We start from the raw sequence: 20,035 nt of genomic DNA, 5'->3' as shown, positions 1-20,035 counted from the left end.
CGGGTGCTCCGGTTTCCTCCCATGGTCTGAAGGACGTGCTGGTTAGGTGCATTGACCATGCTAAACTCTCACTCAGTGTACCCGAACAGACGCCAGAGTGTGACGACTAGGGGATTTTCACAGTAACTTCATCGCAGAGTTAATGTAAGCCTTACTTGTGACACTAATAAATAAACTTGAGCTTGTTAAAAAAAACTTGACCTCATCCTCATCTATGACAGTATCAGTAGGAGTGACCAGCACACTGTCCTTGTGGAGATAAAGTCCCTTCTTCACTTTGGGGATAACCTCCATCGTGTTGTGTGGCACTATCACTATCACTGTGCTAAATAGGACACTATTTACAGATCAGATTTACGATCAAACAGCAGCGGAATTGTACCCCAGCACAATCTCCAGAACTTACCGCGTCCCTAGCCAAGCTGTTTCAGTCCAGTTACCACACTGGGATTACCCAGCCAAGTGAAAAATTGCCCAGGTATGCTCTCTACACAATAAACAGGACAAATCCAACCCGGCCAATTACCACCCAATCAGTCTACTCTCGATCATCAGTAAAGTGATGGAAGGGGTCATCGACAGCGCTATCAAGCAGCACCTGCTCAGCAATAACCTGCTCAGTGACGCCCAGTTTGGGTTCTGCCAGGGTCACTCAGCTCCTGACCTCATTACAGCCTTGGTTCAAACCTGAACAAAAGAGCTGAACTCCAGACGTGAGGTGAGAGTGACAGCCCTTGACATCAAGGCAGCATTCGACCGAGTGTGGCATCAAGGAGCCCTGGAGAAACTGAAGTCAATGAGAATCAGGGGGAAAACTCTCCACTGGTTGGAGTCATTCCCGGCACAAAGGAAGATGGTTGTGGTGGTTGGAGGTCAATCATCTCAGCTCCAGGACATCACTGCAGGAGTCCCTCAGGGTCAGTGTCCAGGGTGCAACCATCTTCAACTGCCTCATCAATGACCTTCCTTCCATCATAAGGTCAGAAATGGGGATTTTCGCTGATGATTGCACAATGTTCAGCACCATTCGCCACTCCTCAGATACTGAAGCAGTCCATGTTCAAATGCAGCAAGATCTGGACAATATCCAGGCTTGGGCTGACAAGTGGTACTCACAGTGCCAGACAATGACCATCTCCACCAAGAGAGAATCTAACCATTGACCTTTGACACTCAATGGCATTGCTCCCTCACTACCAATATCCTAAAGTTAAAGTTTAAAGTTTATTTATTAGTCACAAGTAAGACTTACATTAACACTGCAATGAAGTTACTGTGAAATTCCCCTAGTCGCCACACTCCAGCGCCTGTTCAGGTCAATGCACCCTAACCAGCACGTCTTTCAGAATGTGGGAGGAAACCAGAGCACCCGAAGGAAACCCACACAGACACGGGGAGAACTCCACACAGACAGTGACCCAAGCCAGGAATCGAACCCAGGTCCCTGGCGCTGTGAGGCAGCAGTGCCAACCACTGTGCCACCGATAGGGAAATATGAGGAAAACATATTTCACACAACGAGTTGTTGTGATCTGGAAGGTGCTGCCTGAAAGGGCAGAGAAACAGACTCAATAATAACTTTCCAAAGGGAATTAGATAAATATTTGAAAAGAATTTCAGGATTATAAAGTCAGTTTGGATCATTCTTTGAAAAGAGCTGGCATCGGAACGATGGGCCGAATGGCTCTTTGAATTTCAACTTCAGATTAATCTTTCTGTGGTAAACCTGCAATTTTGATTCATTTTCCATTTGAAGAGGATCCACTTGCTATTGGGTGTTAAATATGAAGGTTCAAAAACCAAACAAACCATAAAATCCCTGTGACCACTTTGAGAATTGTTTCCCGATTAGACTGTCGACTTCAAAAAACAAATATGAAGCTGCAAAAATGTTCTCTTTGAAATACCCGCCATGGGATCATCATTTGGATACTCTGGCTGTTTTCCACACAGCTGTGGCCAGGGCTGGCGATGTTTGATAAACCTCCCTTCCTGGTTTGAACAGATTCCCGGCAGTTTACCAGGAGGTCAAACCTGAATCAAACCTTCAGCATTTTACCCAAGAGCCAGACGCAAAGGAAAATAAAATAATGAATGGAGCTGGACTGGACTCAATTCACAATCTCAGCAGCTAAACCCTGTGAACGAGATTCATTAGAAATCTGATCTCTTAAATTACCTCCTTCAACCCAACAGCCCTCTGGAATCTTTGTACTTGCCGAATTCTCGAATTCTGCCCTCTTTTACGCATCCCGATTCACTTGCCCCAACACTGGCTGTGCTTTCAGCTTCTAGACCTTAAAATTCTTTGAAATTCTTTCGCTTAACTTCTTGTCCTCTCTCTTCACCTTAAAACTGATTAGAAGTCTGGGCCAGAATTTTCCCACCTCGCCTCGCGGCTGAAATTCTCCGACATTGTCCACAGCTGGGATTCTCCGACCTCGTCCGGGGCTGGGATTCCCCCCCACCCTTGCCCACGGCTGGGATTCTCCGACCTCGCCCCGTGGCTGGGACTCCCCTCCCCTCCCCTCCCCCCCCCTCCCCTCTCTTCCGCCCCCCCCCACTTCTCTTGCCCACGGCTGGGATTCTCCGACCTCGCCCCGCGGCTGGGATTCTCCGACCTCGCCCCGCGGCTGGGATTCTCCGATATTGCCTCGCGGCTGGGACTCCCTCCCCTCGCCCGCGGCTGGGATTCTCCTGTCTCACCCGGGGCTGGGATTCTCCAGTCTCGCTTGCGGCTGGGATTCTCCGGTCTTGCCGTGGTTGGGATTGTCCGGTCCCGCTGCAGTGAGCAGAGATTTGGCTGAGCGCCAGATCCTCTGTTCTCATTGGCATTGGTGGTGGGGCGTGAACGGCCAGAGAATCCTGGCCATCCTTCCAGCATCCACCATGTGCAGTCCCCTCAGGATCCTATGTGTTTAAATAAGATCACCTCTCATTCTTCGAAAGTCCAATGGAAGCAGATCTATCCCCCGCATCAGGTAATCTCCGGATCCCAGGAATCAGTTGAATGAACCTCCTCTGAACTGCTTTGAATGCAATTACATCCTTTGTTCAAGAAGGAAAATAAAACTGTACACACTGCGCCAGATGTGGTCTCACCAACACCCTGTATATCTGCAATAAAACTTCACCACTTTTATATTCCATTCCTCTTTCAACAAAGGCCAACATTCCATTTGCCTTGCTAACTTTTATTAACTTTTAGTGATACATGTGCCGAGACACCCAGGTCTCTTTGCACCTTCCAGTTCTGCAATCTTTTTCCATTTAGGCAATGTGCTGCATTTTTATTCTCTGCCAAAGTGGACAAATCCACATTTTCTCACATCATACTCACAAAGTGGCAGTTATTTGATCAACAAAGCCAGCCTCACCCCCCATCGACCGCCATTTCTTATCTGCATTCTCCTCGGGATGGGATTTGATTTATATTGTCACGTGTGTTAACATACAGTGACAAGTATTGTTTCTTGCGCACTATACAGACAAAGCATACCGTTCATAGAGAAGGAAACAAGAGAGTGCAGAATGTGGTGTTACAGTCATAGCTAGGGTGTAGAGAAAGATCAACTTAATGCAAGATCCATTCAAAGTCTTAGTGTCCATTCAAAAGTCTGATGGCAGCAGGGAAGAAGCTGTTCTCGAGTCGGTTGGGACGTGACCTCAAACTTTTGTATCTTTTTCCCGACGGAAGGAGGTGGAAGAGAGAATGTCCAGGGTGCGTGGGGTCCTTAATTATGCTGGCTGCTTTGCCGAGGCAGTGGGAAGTGTAGACAGAGTCAATGGATGGGAGGCACTGGATGTGAATGTCACTGGCTAGACCAGCATTTAATGTCCATCGCCGAATTGCTCTTGAGAAAGTGATGGGACAACAAACATACGAACAAGGAGCAGGGATAGGCCATTCAGCAATAAACAATACCATTCTATTCACTTTCCTAATGACTTGCTGTACCTGCATACTAGCCTTTTGTGATTCATGCACTGGGACACCCAGATCCCTCTGCATTTCAGATATCGGCAATCTCTCACCATTGAAATAAGAAGCTTCACATTTTCCCATTTTAATCTTCATTTGCAAGATCTTTTCCCACTCACTTAACCAATCAATGTCCCCTTGTAGCATCCTTATGTCACCTTCACAATTTACTTTCCTACCTATCATCAGCAAATTTGGCAACCATGGAAAGTAATTTATATGAATTGTCAAGTTGAGGTCCCCACACTGATCTCTGTGCCACACCACTCTTTACATCCTGCCAACCAGGAAAAGACCCACTTACACCTACTCTGTTTCCTGTTAGTTAGCCAATCTTCAATCCATGCCAATATTTTACCCATTATAAAATAAGCTTTTATTTTCTGCACCAATCTTTGATGTGGCACCTTATCAAATGCCTTCTGGAAATCTAAGTACAGTACATCCACTGGTTCCCCTTTATCCACAGCACATGTGACTCCACCAAAGAAGTCCATTAAATTGGTTAAACATGATTCCATTTTCACAAAACCATGTTGACTCTGCCTGTTTACATTGATCATATCCAAGTTCCGTGCTATAACTTATTTAATAATAACTTTTAACATTTTAGGGTGGCACAGTGGTTAGCACTGCTGCCTCGTAGTGCCAGGGATCCGGATTCAATTCCGGCCTTCGGTGACTGGAGTTTGCACGTTCTCCCCGTGTCTGTGTGGGTTTCCTCCGGGTGCTCCGGTTTCCTCCCACAGTCCATGCGAAATTGCCCCTTAGTGTCCCGGGATGTGTATGTTGGGAGGATTGGTCCTGATAAATTTATGGGGTTATGAGGTGAGGGTGGCGGGGAGGGCCTGGGTGGGGTGCTCTTTCAGAGGGGTTGCCACAGACACGATGGGCCAAATGACCTCTGCACTGTAGGAATTTTATGGTTCTATGATTTTCTCCATGACAGATGTTAAGACTAACTGGCCTGTAGTTTCTGGCTTTCTGTCTCTCTCCCTTTTTGAATAAAGGAATTACATTCAATTTCTTCCAATCTAATCGGGCCTTCCCCAAATCTGGGGAGGTTTAGAAAATTTAAATGAACCCATCAACAATCTCACTAGCCACTTCTTTTAAGACCCTGGATTTAGTCCAACAGGACCCGAGTACTTGACAGCCAATAATTTACTCAGTATCATTGCTCTGCTGATTTTAATTTTCCCGAGTTCCTCTCTCCCATTTCCTGGTTTATTGTTGCTTCTGGGATGTTACTGGAGCCTCCAGAGTGAAGACTGATGCAAAATACCTCTTCAATTAATCTGCCATCTCCTTGTTTTCCATTATCCACTCTCCAGCCTCGCTTTCTATAAGGAGCCGACACTCATTGTGTTTATGTTCCTGGCTAGCTTTCTCTCATACTCTAATTCTTTCCTCCTGAATAACCTTTTTATCAACCTTTGCTGTTCCTTATTTTCTGTCCAATCTTCTGACCTGCCGCCTGTCTTTCCAGAATTGCATGTTTTTTATTTAAGTTTGACACTATCTTTAACCTTTCTAGTTAACCACAGATCGAGGGCGGGATTTTACAACCTCACTTGTCCTGAAACCATAAAATCCCGTCCAAGGTCAACGGACATTTCCATTGTCCGCCCCTCGCCCGCTCCAATTCTCCTGGCAGGCGGGGTGGTAAAATTTCAGCCAGTGTGTCTGCCCCTTTTTCACACTAGTTAGAATGTATCTGTTCTGAAATATCCCCTTAAATGTTTGTCAATGCACCCCTATTGGCCTTTCCCTTAAGCTAGTTTCCCAGTTCACTTTCAGGCCCTCCTAATTGTCCATGTAGTCTTGGATCCACTGCTCTCTCCCTCAAACTGAATGAAAAAATCAATCACGTTATGATCACTGCTACCTAGAGGCACCTTCACTATGAGACCATTAATTAACCCAAAGAACAAAGAACAAAGAACAGTGCAGCACAGGAAACAGGCCCTTCGGCCCTCCAAGCCTGTGCCACTCCTTGGTCCAACTAGACCAATCGTTTGTATCCCTCCATTCCCAGGCTGCTCATGTGACTATCCAGGTAAGTCTTAAACGATGTCAGCGTGCCTGCCTCCACCACCCTACTTGGCAGCGCATTCCAGGCCCCCACCACCCTCTGTGTAAAAAACGTCCCTCTGATGTCTGGGTTATACTTCGCCCCTCTCAGCTTGAGCCCGTGACCCCTCGTGATCCCATGATGACCTGTGAAGTTCTGCGTCTTAATTTGGTGCCAAGCTCCTCGTACTGACAATGCAGAACCTCGATCGAAGACTCGATCTCTTTGCTACAGAGCTGCCTCCTTGAACTATCATTCCATTCTGTTTGGCTAAGAAACCGTAACCTCCCAAAGAAAACCTACTGTTGACGTCGACTTGTCCTGGGGAAACATGCGCAGTGAGAATAGCTTGATAAGGTGCCTCATCGCATTCCCATTCCTGAGGTGTTGCAAATAAATCTAAAAAACAAAAAATCACGAACGGAATGTCGGTCTTCCATGAAAGGTCGATCTTTTCAAACTCACCTTCCTCTCTTTCCTCTCCTTTTGCATTTTGAGTGAAAATGTCTTTCCCCACCCCGAAGAAATTTCAGACCAAAGCAATCAATCTTCTCTCACCCAGCCGAGCAGCAATGTAGGTTAAATGCACAGATCTGTGTGTTGGACCCATTCAGACAGTCCCCACACTGAGCCATATCTTAATTATTTCAAGCCCACATGAACATGGCAATTCAGGCTGTTTTTTTAACAAAAGTAGACATTTTCATGGAATTTACTGTTTTTAAAATGCTTACACTGAACCAGTAAGAAGTTTAACAACACCAGGTTAAAGTCCAACAGGTTTATTTGGTAGCAAAAGCCACACAAGCTTTCGGAGCTGCAAGCCCCTTCTTCAGGTGAGTGGGAATTCTGTTCACAAACAGAGCATATACAGACACAAACTCAATTTACATGAATAATGATTGGAATGCGAATACTTACAACTAATCAAGTCTTTAAGAAACAAAACAATGTGAGTGGAGAGGCATGGTACATTGGGGAAACTATGCAGACGCTGCGACAACGGATGAATGAACACCGCTCGACAATCACCAGGCAAGACTGTTCTCTTCCTGTTGGGGAGCACTTCAGCGGTCACAGGCATTCAGCCTCTGATATTCGGGTAAGCGTTCTCCAAGGCGGCCTTCACGACACACGACGGCGCAGAGTCGCTGAGCAGAAACTGATAGCCAAGTTCCGCACACACGAGGACGGCCTCAACCGGGATATTGGGTTCATGTCACACTATTTGTAACCCCCACAGAGTTTCACTGGCTGTCTTGTCTGGAGACAATACACATCTTTTTAGCCTGTCTTGATGCTCTCTCCACTCACATTGTTTTGTTTCTTAAAGGCTTGATTAGTTGTAAGTATTCGCATTCCAACCATTATTCATGTAAATTGAGTTTGTGTCTTTATATGCTCTGTTTGTGAACAGAATTCCCACTCACCTGAAGAAGGGGCTTGCAGCTCCGAAAGCTTGTGTGGCTTTTGCTACCAAATAAACCTGTTGGACTTTAACCTGGTGTTGTTAAACTTCTTACTGTGTTTACCCCAGTCCAACGCCGGCATCTCCACATCACATCTACACTGAACCAGCCAGGAACCTGGAATGTTCCGAGCCACAGTCAGGCGCATTACCCATTGCGTCTCTGTCTACAATGCCTTCAGCCTCCCACAGCCCTACCCACTTGGAGCAATGTTACTCACCTGTGTTCTTTCAAAGCACTGTCTAATTTAATCTCACCCCACCACCCCCCCATCCTCGTAACCCTGAAAACGAGTCCTTTCCCAATCTAGACACATTCCTATAGAATTCCATTGCATCTTTCATCCCAGATCTTCATATCCCTCCAGTGGAGAAGTTTCCCTTTTACTCTTTGTCCTTGGGGAAACTCCCCCAGGATCACTGCACCTGGCACGATGAAGATGCAGCCTCGCTGAAAAGCAAGCGCACATCAGAGACAGAGAGAAACCATCCGGAGAATTCCCGAGCCAGCCACACTCAATGCTCTCGGCTATGCTGTCCGAGTTACCTTCAGGCACGGATCAGCCTGAACAGTCACCCACACAGCCACTGGAACCCAACTAAAAAAACACCTTCACCTTTTGACAATGATCAGAAGTCTCTGGTTACTAAACCCACTTTCAGAAGAGTTTTGAACACCTCGATTAAATCTCCCCTTAATGCTTTGTGTTCCTATTCCAGTTTCAATCTCACTTTCTTCAGTCCCTCTGCATTAACTGAAATCCCTCAGCCCTGGTATCATTCTGGTGAATCATGTCTGTACACTCTTCAGAGCTGAAACCTCCTTCCTTGCTGTCATTGTTCTATTAGCAGTGGATAGCTCCACTATCCGTTTCCTTCATACCCATTTGCCTTGCTCTGGAACATTCTTGTTTGGTTCCTGACTTACCTTTGCACCCTTGTTGTAAGTTGTGAAGCTTCCGTCTCATCAGTGGTGGTGAGGATTGGCTCAGCGCTAGAATGACACTTTCAGTTGCTCAGTCCTGCCTCACCATAACCCTTGCTGCATTCCTCCAGAACAAGGTGATAACAGTCGGTGTGGGACATGGCGAGTGAGCCAGGATTCACTCAGTTCTCACTCAGCCATTTTTCACAAGCCTGCACAACCCTCAGCTCCAATCACAGACTGCAGGACTTTCACAAGTTAGCTTTCGGAGGAGGGTTAGGGGATAGAGACTGAAGGCACGTCATCATCACCTGCTACTGATTCCAGCTTCCTCTGAGAAACCCGTCCTCACTGAAGCGTAAACTCTCAAAGTTCATTCGTTCTGAGGTGGGACGAGAACTCCTCCCATTTTCCCGCCCAAATAAAGGATGATGTCGGGTCCGGGGAGCCCTGCTCGATGCAGAGGGGAGGTTTGTGTGAGCCACACAGAGGGGCCATTGTGTATTCTTTCCCACGTGGCTGTACGCCCAGCTAATATCATCAATGTGCAGAGGAAAACCACACTGACATCAGGTAGGAAACACTCACGGGAACATCCACAATGAGAGACTGTGAGTGACACAGAAATGGCATATTCTCCTCCTGTCCCGCCAATGCAGCCAATCACATTGCCTCAGTAGTTTTTGAAACAAAAATCTCGTTGGGACAGACGCACTCACTCCCCGAGCTCTTCGACACAGAGAGGTTACTCAGTGGAGGAACACCTGGGCCTCGCAACCTTTGGGTTCAAGTCTCATTCCAGCACACCCTCTTACCCTTCCAGTCCCGCCCAGTGCAGGATCGAGGGAGTGCCGCACTGCTCAAAAGCCAGCAGCGGCACGGTAGCACAGTGGTTAGCACTGCTGCTTCACAGCTCCAGGGACCTGGGTTTGATTCTCGGCTCGGGTCACTGTCTGTGTGGAGTTTGCACATTCTCCTCGTGTCTGCGTGGGTTTCCTCCGGGTGCTCCGGTTTCCTCCCACAGTCCAAAGATGTGCGGGTTAGGTTGATTGGCCATGCTAAAATTGCCCTTCGTGTCCTGAGATGTGTAGGTTAGAGGGATTAGCGGGTAAATATGTAGGGATATGGGGGTAGGGCCTGGGAGGGATTGTGGTCGGTGCAGACTCGATGGGCCGAATGGCCTCTTTCTGTACTGTAGGGTTTCTATGATTCTACGATTCTATGAGGTTAAGCTAATTGTTCTTTCATGAATAATGTGTTCATCAATTTTGAATCAAATCACTTTCATAACATCCAGCTGGCCAGCTGCATAACGTAAGGCTATGGGGAGAAGGCAGGAGAATGCATCGGGGAAATGTTCATTCAGAGAGCCAACACAGACACAATGGGCCAAATGGCCTCCTTCTGCACTGTAACAATTCTGCGATTCTGTTCCTGGGCTGTTTCTAAATGTAAAAATCTGCATAACTTCAACTGAAATCATCAATCTAACAGCAGAGAAGGAGTCCCAGATCTCGACCAATGGCCTTCTGTATTCTGCTTCTTGTCTTGAAGGTGATTTATTTAACCTGCCTGCTCCCTCAGGGGTGAAAAATATCTCACAGCCAACATCGAAAGAGGAACAGTGTCCTGGCCAAAAACCAACAACACAAAAACAATAGACTATCTGCTCAGTATCACATTGTTATTTGTGGGATCTTGCTGTGCCAAAGTGGCTGCTATGTTTCCTAGGTTATAACAGTGCCCACCCTTCAAAAGTACTTTCATTGGCTGCAAAACACTCGGGGAAGCCCTGAAGTTGTGAGAGGCGCTATAGAAATGAAAGCAAGACTGGAAAGCAAGAGTGGGAGGGAGTATTCTGGAGGGATTACCTTTCTCGCTGCTGGCTGCATACTGCGGGGGTTTGTTCTTATCGATGCTGTTGAAACTCTGACTCCGTCTGTTCAAGTTGTTGGCTCCTTGGGCCTTGGTGGAACTGCCTGCAGCTGACACCCTGGAGGGTCCCGGGAGTCTGCAAGGAAGGGCAGGGTTAGAGAGCTGGGCATGTGGCAGGCTGCAAGGCAAGGGCTGAAGTCTGTCTGTCTCTTTGTTACAGCCAGTGGCTCCCTCACCTTCCCCCCCCCCCCCCCCCAGCCAGCCAGTGTCTGCCGTGACTTTGTACCAATGTTTTTATTCAACAGAAAGCTTCCCGAATCAGCTCGAATCCAATATCAACAGGATTGTGGCCTTTCTGACTGGTTAATGTTTACCCCCCCCCCCCCCTCCCCCACAAAGGCTTTAATCAAAGTTCTGCAAACACTGAGGTGCAATGTGAGTCGCTCAGGTCCCCTGTGCAAGAAAACCAGAAAATTCATGTCCAACACTGATCCTTCCTGAGAAAATATTTGCACTCAGATTAAAAAAGAAATAAAAATCAAAGCCTCCGAGGATTTGTTTTATTAACAGCAGGAGCGAGAGAGATTGGGATCACTAACGTCAATTATTTGACTTGTTCACACACCCCTTCAAGGTTCTATTCATAGAATCAGTTGAGTGAAGGGATATACTGATGGGTTAAGGTGAAGGTGACAGCAGGCTAGTCTGGAACATGGCCATCAGCATGGACAGGCCGAATGGCCTGCTGCTGTGTTGTAGATTGTGAGTAACCATCAAGCCAGGCCTTGCCTTGCACACGTTCAGGTTTAGAGTGAAAATGTAGCTCAGTCAAACCCTGCTCCGTTCTCCTTCATCACTGGTTCAGTCCTGGATAACCGCTGGAGACTCCGCAGGAGCAGGGATGTTACCGGCAACGTACAGGGCAAAAAAACTGTTCTTTCAGCACAACTTGTCCATGTCGCTGCCTCTTCCTTCACACAAAAGCAAACTACCGCAGTTTAAAGGTTATTTATTCGTGTCACAAGTAGGCTTACATTAACACTGCAATGAAGTTACTGTGAAAATCCCCTCGTCGCCACACTCTGGTGCCTGGTCGGGTACACTGAGGGAGAATTTAGCACGGCCAATGCACCCTAACCAGCACGTCTTTCAGACTGTGGGAGGAAACTGGAGCACCCGGAGGAAACCCACACAGACACGGGGAGAACGTGACCCAAGCCAGGAATTGAACCCGGGTCCCTGGTGCTGTGAGGCAGCAGTGCTAACAACTAACAGGGAATCTGGAATTACCCAGCAGGTCAGGCAGTGTAAGTGAGGATAGAGAGTGAGCATTCCAACTCAATGACCATCCATCGGAATGTAATGGGTTGTGACATCAACCTGAAATGTTAACCATGCTTCTTTCTGCACAGGTGTGATTGCCCTTTGACATCAAGGCAGCATCTGACGGAATGTGGTGTCAAGCAGTCCGCATGTGGCAGCCTGTCCCTTTAAGGGACAAGCGCTTGGGGGCCATGTGACCCAGTCGGCCAATCGGGCTGGAGTTGCCGAATTCTCAGGAGCAAGCATGGGTTTTCCTCGCCAGTTCAGAGACTGATATTGTGGAGTACGGCAGCCTTGATACAACCCACTGTAAATCGTTACTCACCTTAATAAACCATTCATTCATTTATCTACTTGGTGTTCACTGTCTTTGCAAGATACTACCCCTAGCAAGACTGGAGTCGATGGGAATCAGGGGAAACTCTCTGCTGGTTGGAGTCATACCTGACACAAAGGAAGATGGTTGTGGTGATTGGAGGTCTTTATAGAATCAAAGAATTCGACATTGCAGAAGGAGGCCATTTGGCCCATCGAGTCTGCACCGACTCTCTGATAGAGCATCTTACCCAGGCCCTATCTCTCATAACTCCACATATTTACCCCGCTGATCGCCCTAACCTACACAAATAAGATACTAAGAGACAATTTAGCATGGCCAATCCACCTAACCCACACATCTTCAGACTGTGGGAGGAAACCCATGCAGATACAGGGAGAATGTGCAAACTTCACACAGTCACCCAAAGTTGGAATTGAACCCAGATCCCTGGTGCTGTGAGGCAGCAACGCTAGCCACTGTGCCACTGTACCACCCCAAACCCATCTCAACTCCAGGAAATCACTGCAAGAGTTTTTCAAGGTAGTGTCTGAGGCACAACCATCTTCAGCTGCTTCATCAATGACTTTCCCTCCATCATAAGGTCAGAAGTGGGGATGTTCACCGATGATTGCACAATGTTCAGCACCATTTGCAACTTCTCAGATACTGAAGCAGTTCATGTTCAAATGCAGCAAGACCTGGACAATATCCAGGCTTGGGCTGACAAGTGGCAACAAACATTTGCTCCATACAAGTGCCAGGCAATGACCATCTCTAACAAGTGAGAATCTAACCATCTTCTCTTGACATCCAATGACATTAGCATCACTGAATCCCCCCCCCCCCATCAACATCCTGGAACTGCACCTCGAAACATGGCACCTTTAGCACCAGAAATTGAACTGGGCTAGCCATGTGAATACTGAGGCTATGAGAGCAGATCAGAGGCTGGGAATCCTACATCCTCGGAAGGAGATATTGGCCTTGATAGGGATCTAGCAGACAGAGTCACCAGAATGATACCAGCCAATGCCCACAGGGCTACATTATGAGGGCTAATTGCAGAGACGAGTGGCAATCTAATCGAGGTGTTTAAGATGATTAAAAGATTCGATCAAGTAGAGTGAAACTATCACCTCTGGTGGGGGAGTACAGAACAAAGGGACAGAATGGTCAAGCTAAGCCAGGCCATTCAGGATGAAGTTCAGATGCATTACTCACACAAATGGGAGCAGAAATCTGCAACTCTCTCCAAAACATCCCTCATCTGTTTCATCCCTCATCCAAAACTGTACACAGTACTCCAGGTGTGGCCTCACCAGCATCTTATACAGCTGCAACATAACCTCACTGTTTTTAAACTCCATCCCTCTAGCAATGAAGGACAAAATTCCATTTGCCTTCTTAATTACCTGCTGCACCTGCAAACCAAGTCCTTGAGATTCCTGCACAAGGACACCCAGGTCCCTCTGCACAGCAGCATGCAGCAATTTTTTACCATTTAAATAATAGTCCATTTTGCTGTTATTCCTACCAAAATGGATGACCTCACATTTACCAACATTGTACTCCATCTGCCAGACCCTCGCCCACTCACTTAGACTATCTATATCCCTTTGCACAATTTCAGCGTCCTCTGCACACTTTGCTCTTCCACCCATCTTAGTGTCATCTGCGAATTTTGACACACTACACTTGGTCCCCAACTCCAAATCATCTATGTAAATCATAAACAATTGTGGTCCCAACACGGATCCCTGAGGCACACCATTAGTCACTGATCGCCAACCAGAAAAACGCCCATTTACCCCCAATCTTTGCTTTCTGTTAGTTAACCAATCCTCTATCCATGCTAATACATTACCCGTAACACCGTGCACCTTTATCTTATGTAGCAGTCTTTGGTGTGGCACCTTGTCAAATGCCTTCTGGAAATCCAGACACACCACATCCGCAGGTTCCCCATTGTCAACTGCACATGGAATGTTCTCAAAGAATTCCACCAAATTAGTCAAACATGACCTGCCCTTCATGAACCCATGCTGCGTCTTACCAATGGGACAATTTATATCCAGGTGGTGCTGTTCCCAGGTATCTGCTGCCCTTGTCCTTCTAGCGGTTGTGTGTTTGGAAGATGCTGTCGAAAGAGGTTTGCTGAGTTTCTGCAGTGCATCTTGAAGATGGTACACACGGCTGCTACTGAGTGTTGGTGATGATGGGAGTGCTTAAGGTAGTGAATTTGGTACTGATCAAGTGGGGCTGCTTTGTCCTGGATGGTGTTGAGCTTCTCGAGTGTTGTTGGAGCTGCACTCATCCAGGCAAGTAGAGAATTCCATCCCACTCCTGACTTGTGCCTTGTATGGTGGACAGGCTTTGGGGAGTCAGGAGGTGAGTTACTCACTACAGGATTCCAGGCCTCTGAACCTGCTCTTGTAGCCACTGTGTGTACAAGACTGGGTCCAGTTCAGTTTCTGGTCAATGGCAATCTCCCAGGATGTTGCTTGTGGGGGGGGTTCCGCAATGTTAATGCCATTGAATGTCAAATGGAGACGGTTAGATTCTCTCTTGTTGAAGAAGGTCATTGCCTGGCACTTGTCTAACACAAATATTTCAAAATTGAAATTTCTGTTGGCTCAGAATATTAAGGGTTACAGACCCGGGGTGGGTAAATAGAGTCAGGATATGTATCAGCCGGGATCTAACTGAATGGTGGAACAGGCTGGAGGGGTTGAATGTCCTCCTTCTGTCCCTGTGCTCCCTGTCGTGTTCCCATGATCGAAGGTTTAAGAAAACAGAATGTTTCTCTGTACATCCGGAGTCTGTTTTGATGTAGTGCATTGTTTTGTGGCTTGCCAGAACTTGCCCTGGGAATCATTTCACACTGCCTTTGAGTTTGCTAATTAGCCACAGACCCTAGCATCCCTGTTTCTCACAAAGCTAAAGACTCAGTTAAGAGGATATTGGAACATCTCTGAGCAGAAAACAGCCTCACAGGAACTTGAAAAATAACTCTCTGAAAAGTAAAGATCCCCCGCACAGCCAGGGAAATGGAACACACACTCAGTACCAAAGTCCCTCTCCATTCCCTTCTCATTTGGGTTTGACTCAGAACTATGCAAAGTGTGGTGTAATTTCATCGCCCAAGTTTTGTTATGGGAATAATGGCAAAACCATCACTGTTCGCTCTCACTGAAACTGACAGCAACTTCAGAGTCTGCCTGTGTGCAGAGCAATACAGAGATCCAGGAGATGCTGACAGTGAGCTACAACTCACACTGGCACTGTGGTTAGCACTGCTGCCTCACGGTGCCAGGGTCCTGGGTTCGATTCCCGGCTTGGGTCACTGCCTGTATGGAGTTCGTACGTTCTCCCTGTGTCTGTGTGGGTTTCCTCCGGATGCTCCGGTTTCCTCCCAAAGATGTACAAGTTAGGTGGATTGGCCATGCTAAATTGTTCCTTAATGTTGCAAGATGTGCAAGTTAGATGGATTAGCCATGGGAAGTGTGTGGGGATAGGGCCTGTCAGAGAGTCAGTGCAGACTCAATGGGCCAAATGGCCTCTTCTGCACTGTAGGGATTCTATGAGCCTGTATTCCTCCAGAGGGTGCATTTCTGAGGTTCCTTCAGACTGCAACCCTCATCAATCAGTGAATTGTCAAAAACTGGGGCGGCACGGTAGCACGGTGGTTAGCACTGCTGCTTCACAGCTCCAGGGACCTGGGTTCGATTCTCGGCTTGGGTCACTGTCTGTGCGGAGTTTGCACATTCTCCTCGTGTCTGCGTGGGTTTCCTCCGGGTGCTCCGGTTTCCTCCCACAGTCCAAAGATGTGTGGGTTAGGTTGATTGGCCATGCTAAAATTGCCCCTTAGTGTCCTGAGATGTGCAGGTTAGAGGGATTAGTGGGTAAATATGTAGGGATATGGAGGTAGGGCCTGGGTGGGATTGTGGTCGGTGCAGACTCGATGGGCCAAATGGCCTCTTTCTGCACTGTAGGATATCTATCGATCCACTTTTACACTTTCAATCTCACTGCGAAAATGCTGCAAAGAGTTACACCGAGTTCGATAGGTTTTTAACAACACACTAACTTTATAATTGCTGATACACATCTGCAATGGTGCTGCAAAGTTAATTTTATATTTGTGTAATGTACATTTTTCCATTATGATAAAAAATCTCATATTTAAAAAGTATTTTTAAAAGAATCTGCTTAATTTAGCTTCATTTATCATTTGTATTAATTATTTATTTTTCTATCTGAAATTAAAAGTGAAGCATATTAGGTGCTTCTAATTAACGAATAAAGTTAAAGATATTATCAAACTCCAAGAAAAAGCATATAATTAGATAAAGACAGGTGGCAGATTGGACAAGGTATAAAAAAACAGCAAAGAATGACTAAAGGATTGATGAGGAAAAGATTCAGAGTTCGCTGGAAATATAAAAACTGATAATCAGAGCTTCGATAGCTATCTTAAAAAGGAAAGAATTAACAAAGTGAGCATTGGTCTGACTGAAAATGTGTCTGGTGAAATAATAAGGGAATATTCGCCGGAATTCTACCGCCTCGCCTGCCACGGAATCGGAGCGGGCGAGGTGTGGACAATGGAAATGTCCGTTGACCTCAGCTGAGAATTTCTGGTCTCGCTCAAGTGAGGTCATGAAATCCCACCCATTGCGTGCAATTTTGGTGTCCCTATCTAAGGAAGGATATGCTTGCCTTTCAGTGAAGGTTCACCAAACTGATTCCTGGGATGACAGGATTGTCCTAAGAGGAGAGATTGGGTCGACTGGGTCTGCATTCACTGGAAGAATGAAAGGGGATCTCATTGAAATGTATAACATTCTGACAGGGCTGGACAGACTAGATGCAGGGATGTTCTTTCCTCTGGCTGGGAGTGTCTAGAACAAAGAATCACAGTCTCAGGATCCGGGGGAGGCCATTTAAGACTGGGATGAGGAGAAACTTCTTCACCCAGAGGGTGATGAATCTGTGGAACTTTCCACCACAGAAAGCTGTGGAGGCCAAGTCACTGAATATATTTAAGGAAATAGATAGATTTCTAGATTCTCGAAGCGTTAAGGGGATTGGGGAGGGTGATGGTGAGATAGAGGATTGGCCATGATCATATTGAATGGCGGGGCAGGCTCGAGAGGCCGCATGGTCTATTTCTGCTCCCAGTTTGTTTGTTTCTAAAATAAGGAACTGGCAGGTGAATTGAACAGCTACTTCCATCGGTCTGCACCATGGAGCAGACAAGGAACAGTCCAGAAATAACTGTCAATCAGGAAATGGAAGAGAGGCAGGCAATCAAAAAATTACAAACATCAGAGAAGTTTTCTTTCAGTTACGGGATGTGGACGTCACTGCCTAGGGCAGCATTTATTGCCCTGGAGAAGGTGGTGATGAGCTGCCTTCTTGTAACGCTGCAGTTCCTATGGGGTAGGTTGCAAATTGAGTAAATAATTGTGGACCTGATAGACTTCATCCTAGGATCTTAAAAGAAATGGTGAGTGTTACAGACAGGAAGGGGGTTAATTTAAACAGCACTAATTTCCGCTCTCGCCACCTGCCTGGAAACAATGGTATTTTAATTTGTTTCCCTCTTTATAAGCAGTGGTGTAATTCTCAATCCCTCAGTTATGGGTCAATCCAACTTCTATTAATAGCCCCACAGCAAACCCGAGATAGGATGAACTCAAAGGGTTAGTTTATTTTCACGCACTCAAATGCCAGCGGGAGGGTCACAACGTCACCCTCATATTCACAGAGGAGAGAGAGGGATTGAAAAAAGAAAGAAATTACAGAGGAAAGAAATATTGTTTCACTTGAGTTTCTGAGTCCAGATGAGGTATTCCTTCACTGAGGTCAGAGGGTTGAAAACCAGTGCTGGATAATTCACTTTTCTGGTGGTGTTGACTTTATATGATAAGATAAGCATGCAGAGATGAATTAGACTCATAGGCAATGATACAGACCTCCGGCAGAAGCAGGGTAGATGGGGCAGGTGTTCAACCTGGGCCAGAGCTCCATCGGTGTGGCATATTAGTCAGGTGTTAAACAGCAGACTGAGCCTGCCGTTCAGCAAGGCAATATTACTGGTTCCACAAGGCAGAGGCCAATGTTACATCTCTCCCAGCTCTCCACATTGTCTTTGACAAGGGATGTGTGTCCCTCAACAGGCTCACCGAGATTGTTAAATGTCACAACCATTAAGAACTGAAAGGAAGGTGGCAGATGAGTAGACTCTGATCGGCCAGCCTGGGTTATGAAATGCAAATGGCCTTTGTATAGTTCTCTTTGAAATAGGCCTGTGCCGCCCACAGGGTGTCATTAACACTCCCCAGAGATAACGATGGGCGATTTTTCTCAATAGTGTCACTAACCTCTTTTGTTTGGGGTCACAGATAGACATATATCCAATCGCTTTTAAAGATCTTTGTCCGGGTTTTAAAAGGTTATAGTCATGGAGAAATTTATATCTACTTTTTAAAAGGAAACACAGATTGGTCTCAATCCCCTCACACCAGTAAGATAAAAATAAAATACTGCAGATGCTGGAAATCTGAAATAAAAACAGGAAATGCTGGAAAATCTCAGCGGGTCAGCAGTGTCTGTGCAGAATGAAAGAGTCAATGATTGGACTCCATATGGAGAGGAGTAATACAGACAAGAAACATTAACTCTGTTTCTCTCTCCACAGACGCTGCCAGACCTGTGGAGTTTTTCCAGCATTTTCTGAGGTGAGTGAATCGTTGGTTTTAATTTTCCAAAATTCCCTGGGTTCGAATCCCGCCACGGCAGATGGTTGAATTTGAATTCAATAAAAATATCTGGAATTAAGAATCTACTGATGACCATGAAGCCCCCATTGTCGATTGTCGGAAAACCCATCTGGTTTACTTTAGGGGTTGCTCATTTGAGATGAGATGAAATATTTTTTCTCAGAGGTTCATGAATCACTGGAATTCTCTCAAAAGGCACTGGAAGTGGAGGGGGCAATCTTACCAAAAACATTCTCAGTGCCAAACAGGAGAGAATCGCGCCAATTTTTTGGGTGAGTTAAAAATCCAATCTTACCACACTGAACAAAAAATGAAGCAAGATCTGTTTCCTGCCAGCAGGGGGAGGGGGCGGGACCTAAGCTCACCCGAAAGCAGCAGAGGGTGCCATTGCAACAACACAGAACAGAGAGATCTGTCCTGCCGACCCCCCCCCGCCCTCCCAGCTATGGCTGGCCTCCGCACAGGCTGTCCAATCCGACCCCACCCCCACACAGACCATCTGATCCCCCCCTCATCTGCATGGGCCATCCGATTCCCCCTCTTCCCCCACACAAACCAGCCAGATGCAGAGTGCACAGCGTCCCCCCTACTCGTCTCCCCTTAGGCCTTGCCCCATAAGTTCCCACCCCTCAAGCCTCGCCCCCTTGGCACTGCCCAGTGGGCACTGCCGGTGTGCCAATCTGACAGTGCCAGGGTATGAGGCAGGTACTGCTCAAGGGACACCCCCCCCTCTCCCCGATCTCCCGGAGGGGCCTCAATGGTCTCCATTCCCACTGGTGAAGCCATTACGACAGGCCCCCGTTAACAGGAATCATACGTGATCCTCGCCGGTGAGGACCTTCCGTCCCGTGCCACTTGTAATATTTAAATTCTATTTTCTATTTTACATAGAATTTCAATATTACAATCAGCCTCATGGCAGAGGCTGTACTCGCTGCATAGCTGGTGCCAGGAAGGTCGCGAGAGGCGAGAGATTGGGCACAAACCTGATTTTTCACCTCTCTTGCAATCTTACTGGCTCATCCCACCCATGGAGCGGCAGGGTGAGAAGGCAAGATTGTCCCAGAGTCTGTGAATATCCTTAAAGCAGAGCTGGATAGATGGTTGATTAACGAGGAGGTGAAAGGTTATGGGTGTTGGGACGGAATGTGGAGTTGAGGTTACAATCAGATCAGCCATGATCTTATTGAATGGTGGGTGGTACAGGCTCGAGGAGCTGAGTGACCCACTCCTGCTCCGAGGTTTATGTTTGTAATTTCTGGTTTGCTGTCTGTGAGGATACTT

General features: G+C 46.8%; 1 protein-coding gene across 1 annotated transcript in view; it reads right to left on the bottom strand.

Annotated features, from left to right (window-relative positions):
• Window positions 1-20,035, bottom strand: part of nav3 (neuron navigator 3) — a 396,979-nt gene that overhangs the window by 246,114 nt on the left and 130,830 nt on the right. Inside the window, exon 6 of the mRNA XM_078221087.1 lies at window positions 10,321-10,460. Coding sequence (XP_078077213.1) covers window positions 10,321-10,460 — 140 coding nt within the window. The remainder of the gene's footprint in view (window positions 1-10,320; window positions 10,461-20,035) is intronic.

Source organism: Mustelus asterias, chromosome 9 (genome assembly GCF_964213995.1).
Source record: "Mustelus asterias chromosome 9, sMusAst1.hap1.1, whole genome shotgun sequence".
Lineage (NCBI taxonomy): Eukaryota > Metazoa > Chordata > Chondrichthyes > Carcharhiniformes > Triakidae > Mustelus > Mustelus asterias.
This window is presented reverse-complemented; position numbering and strand designations above follow the sequence as displayed.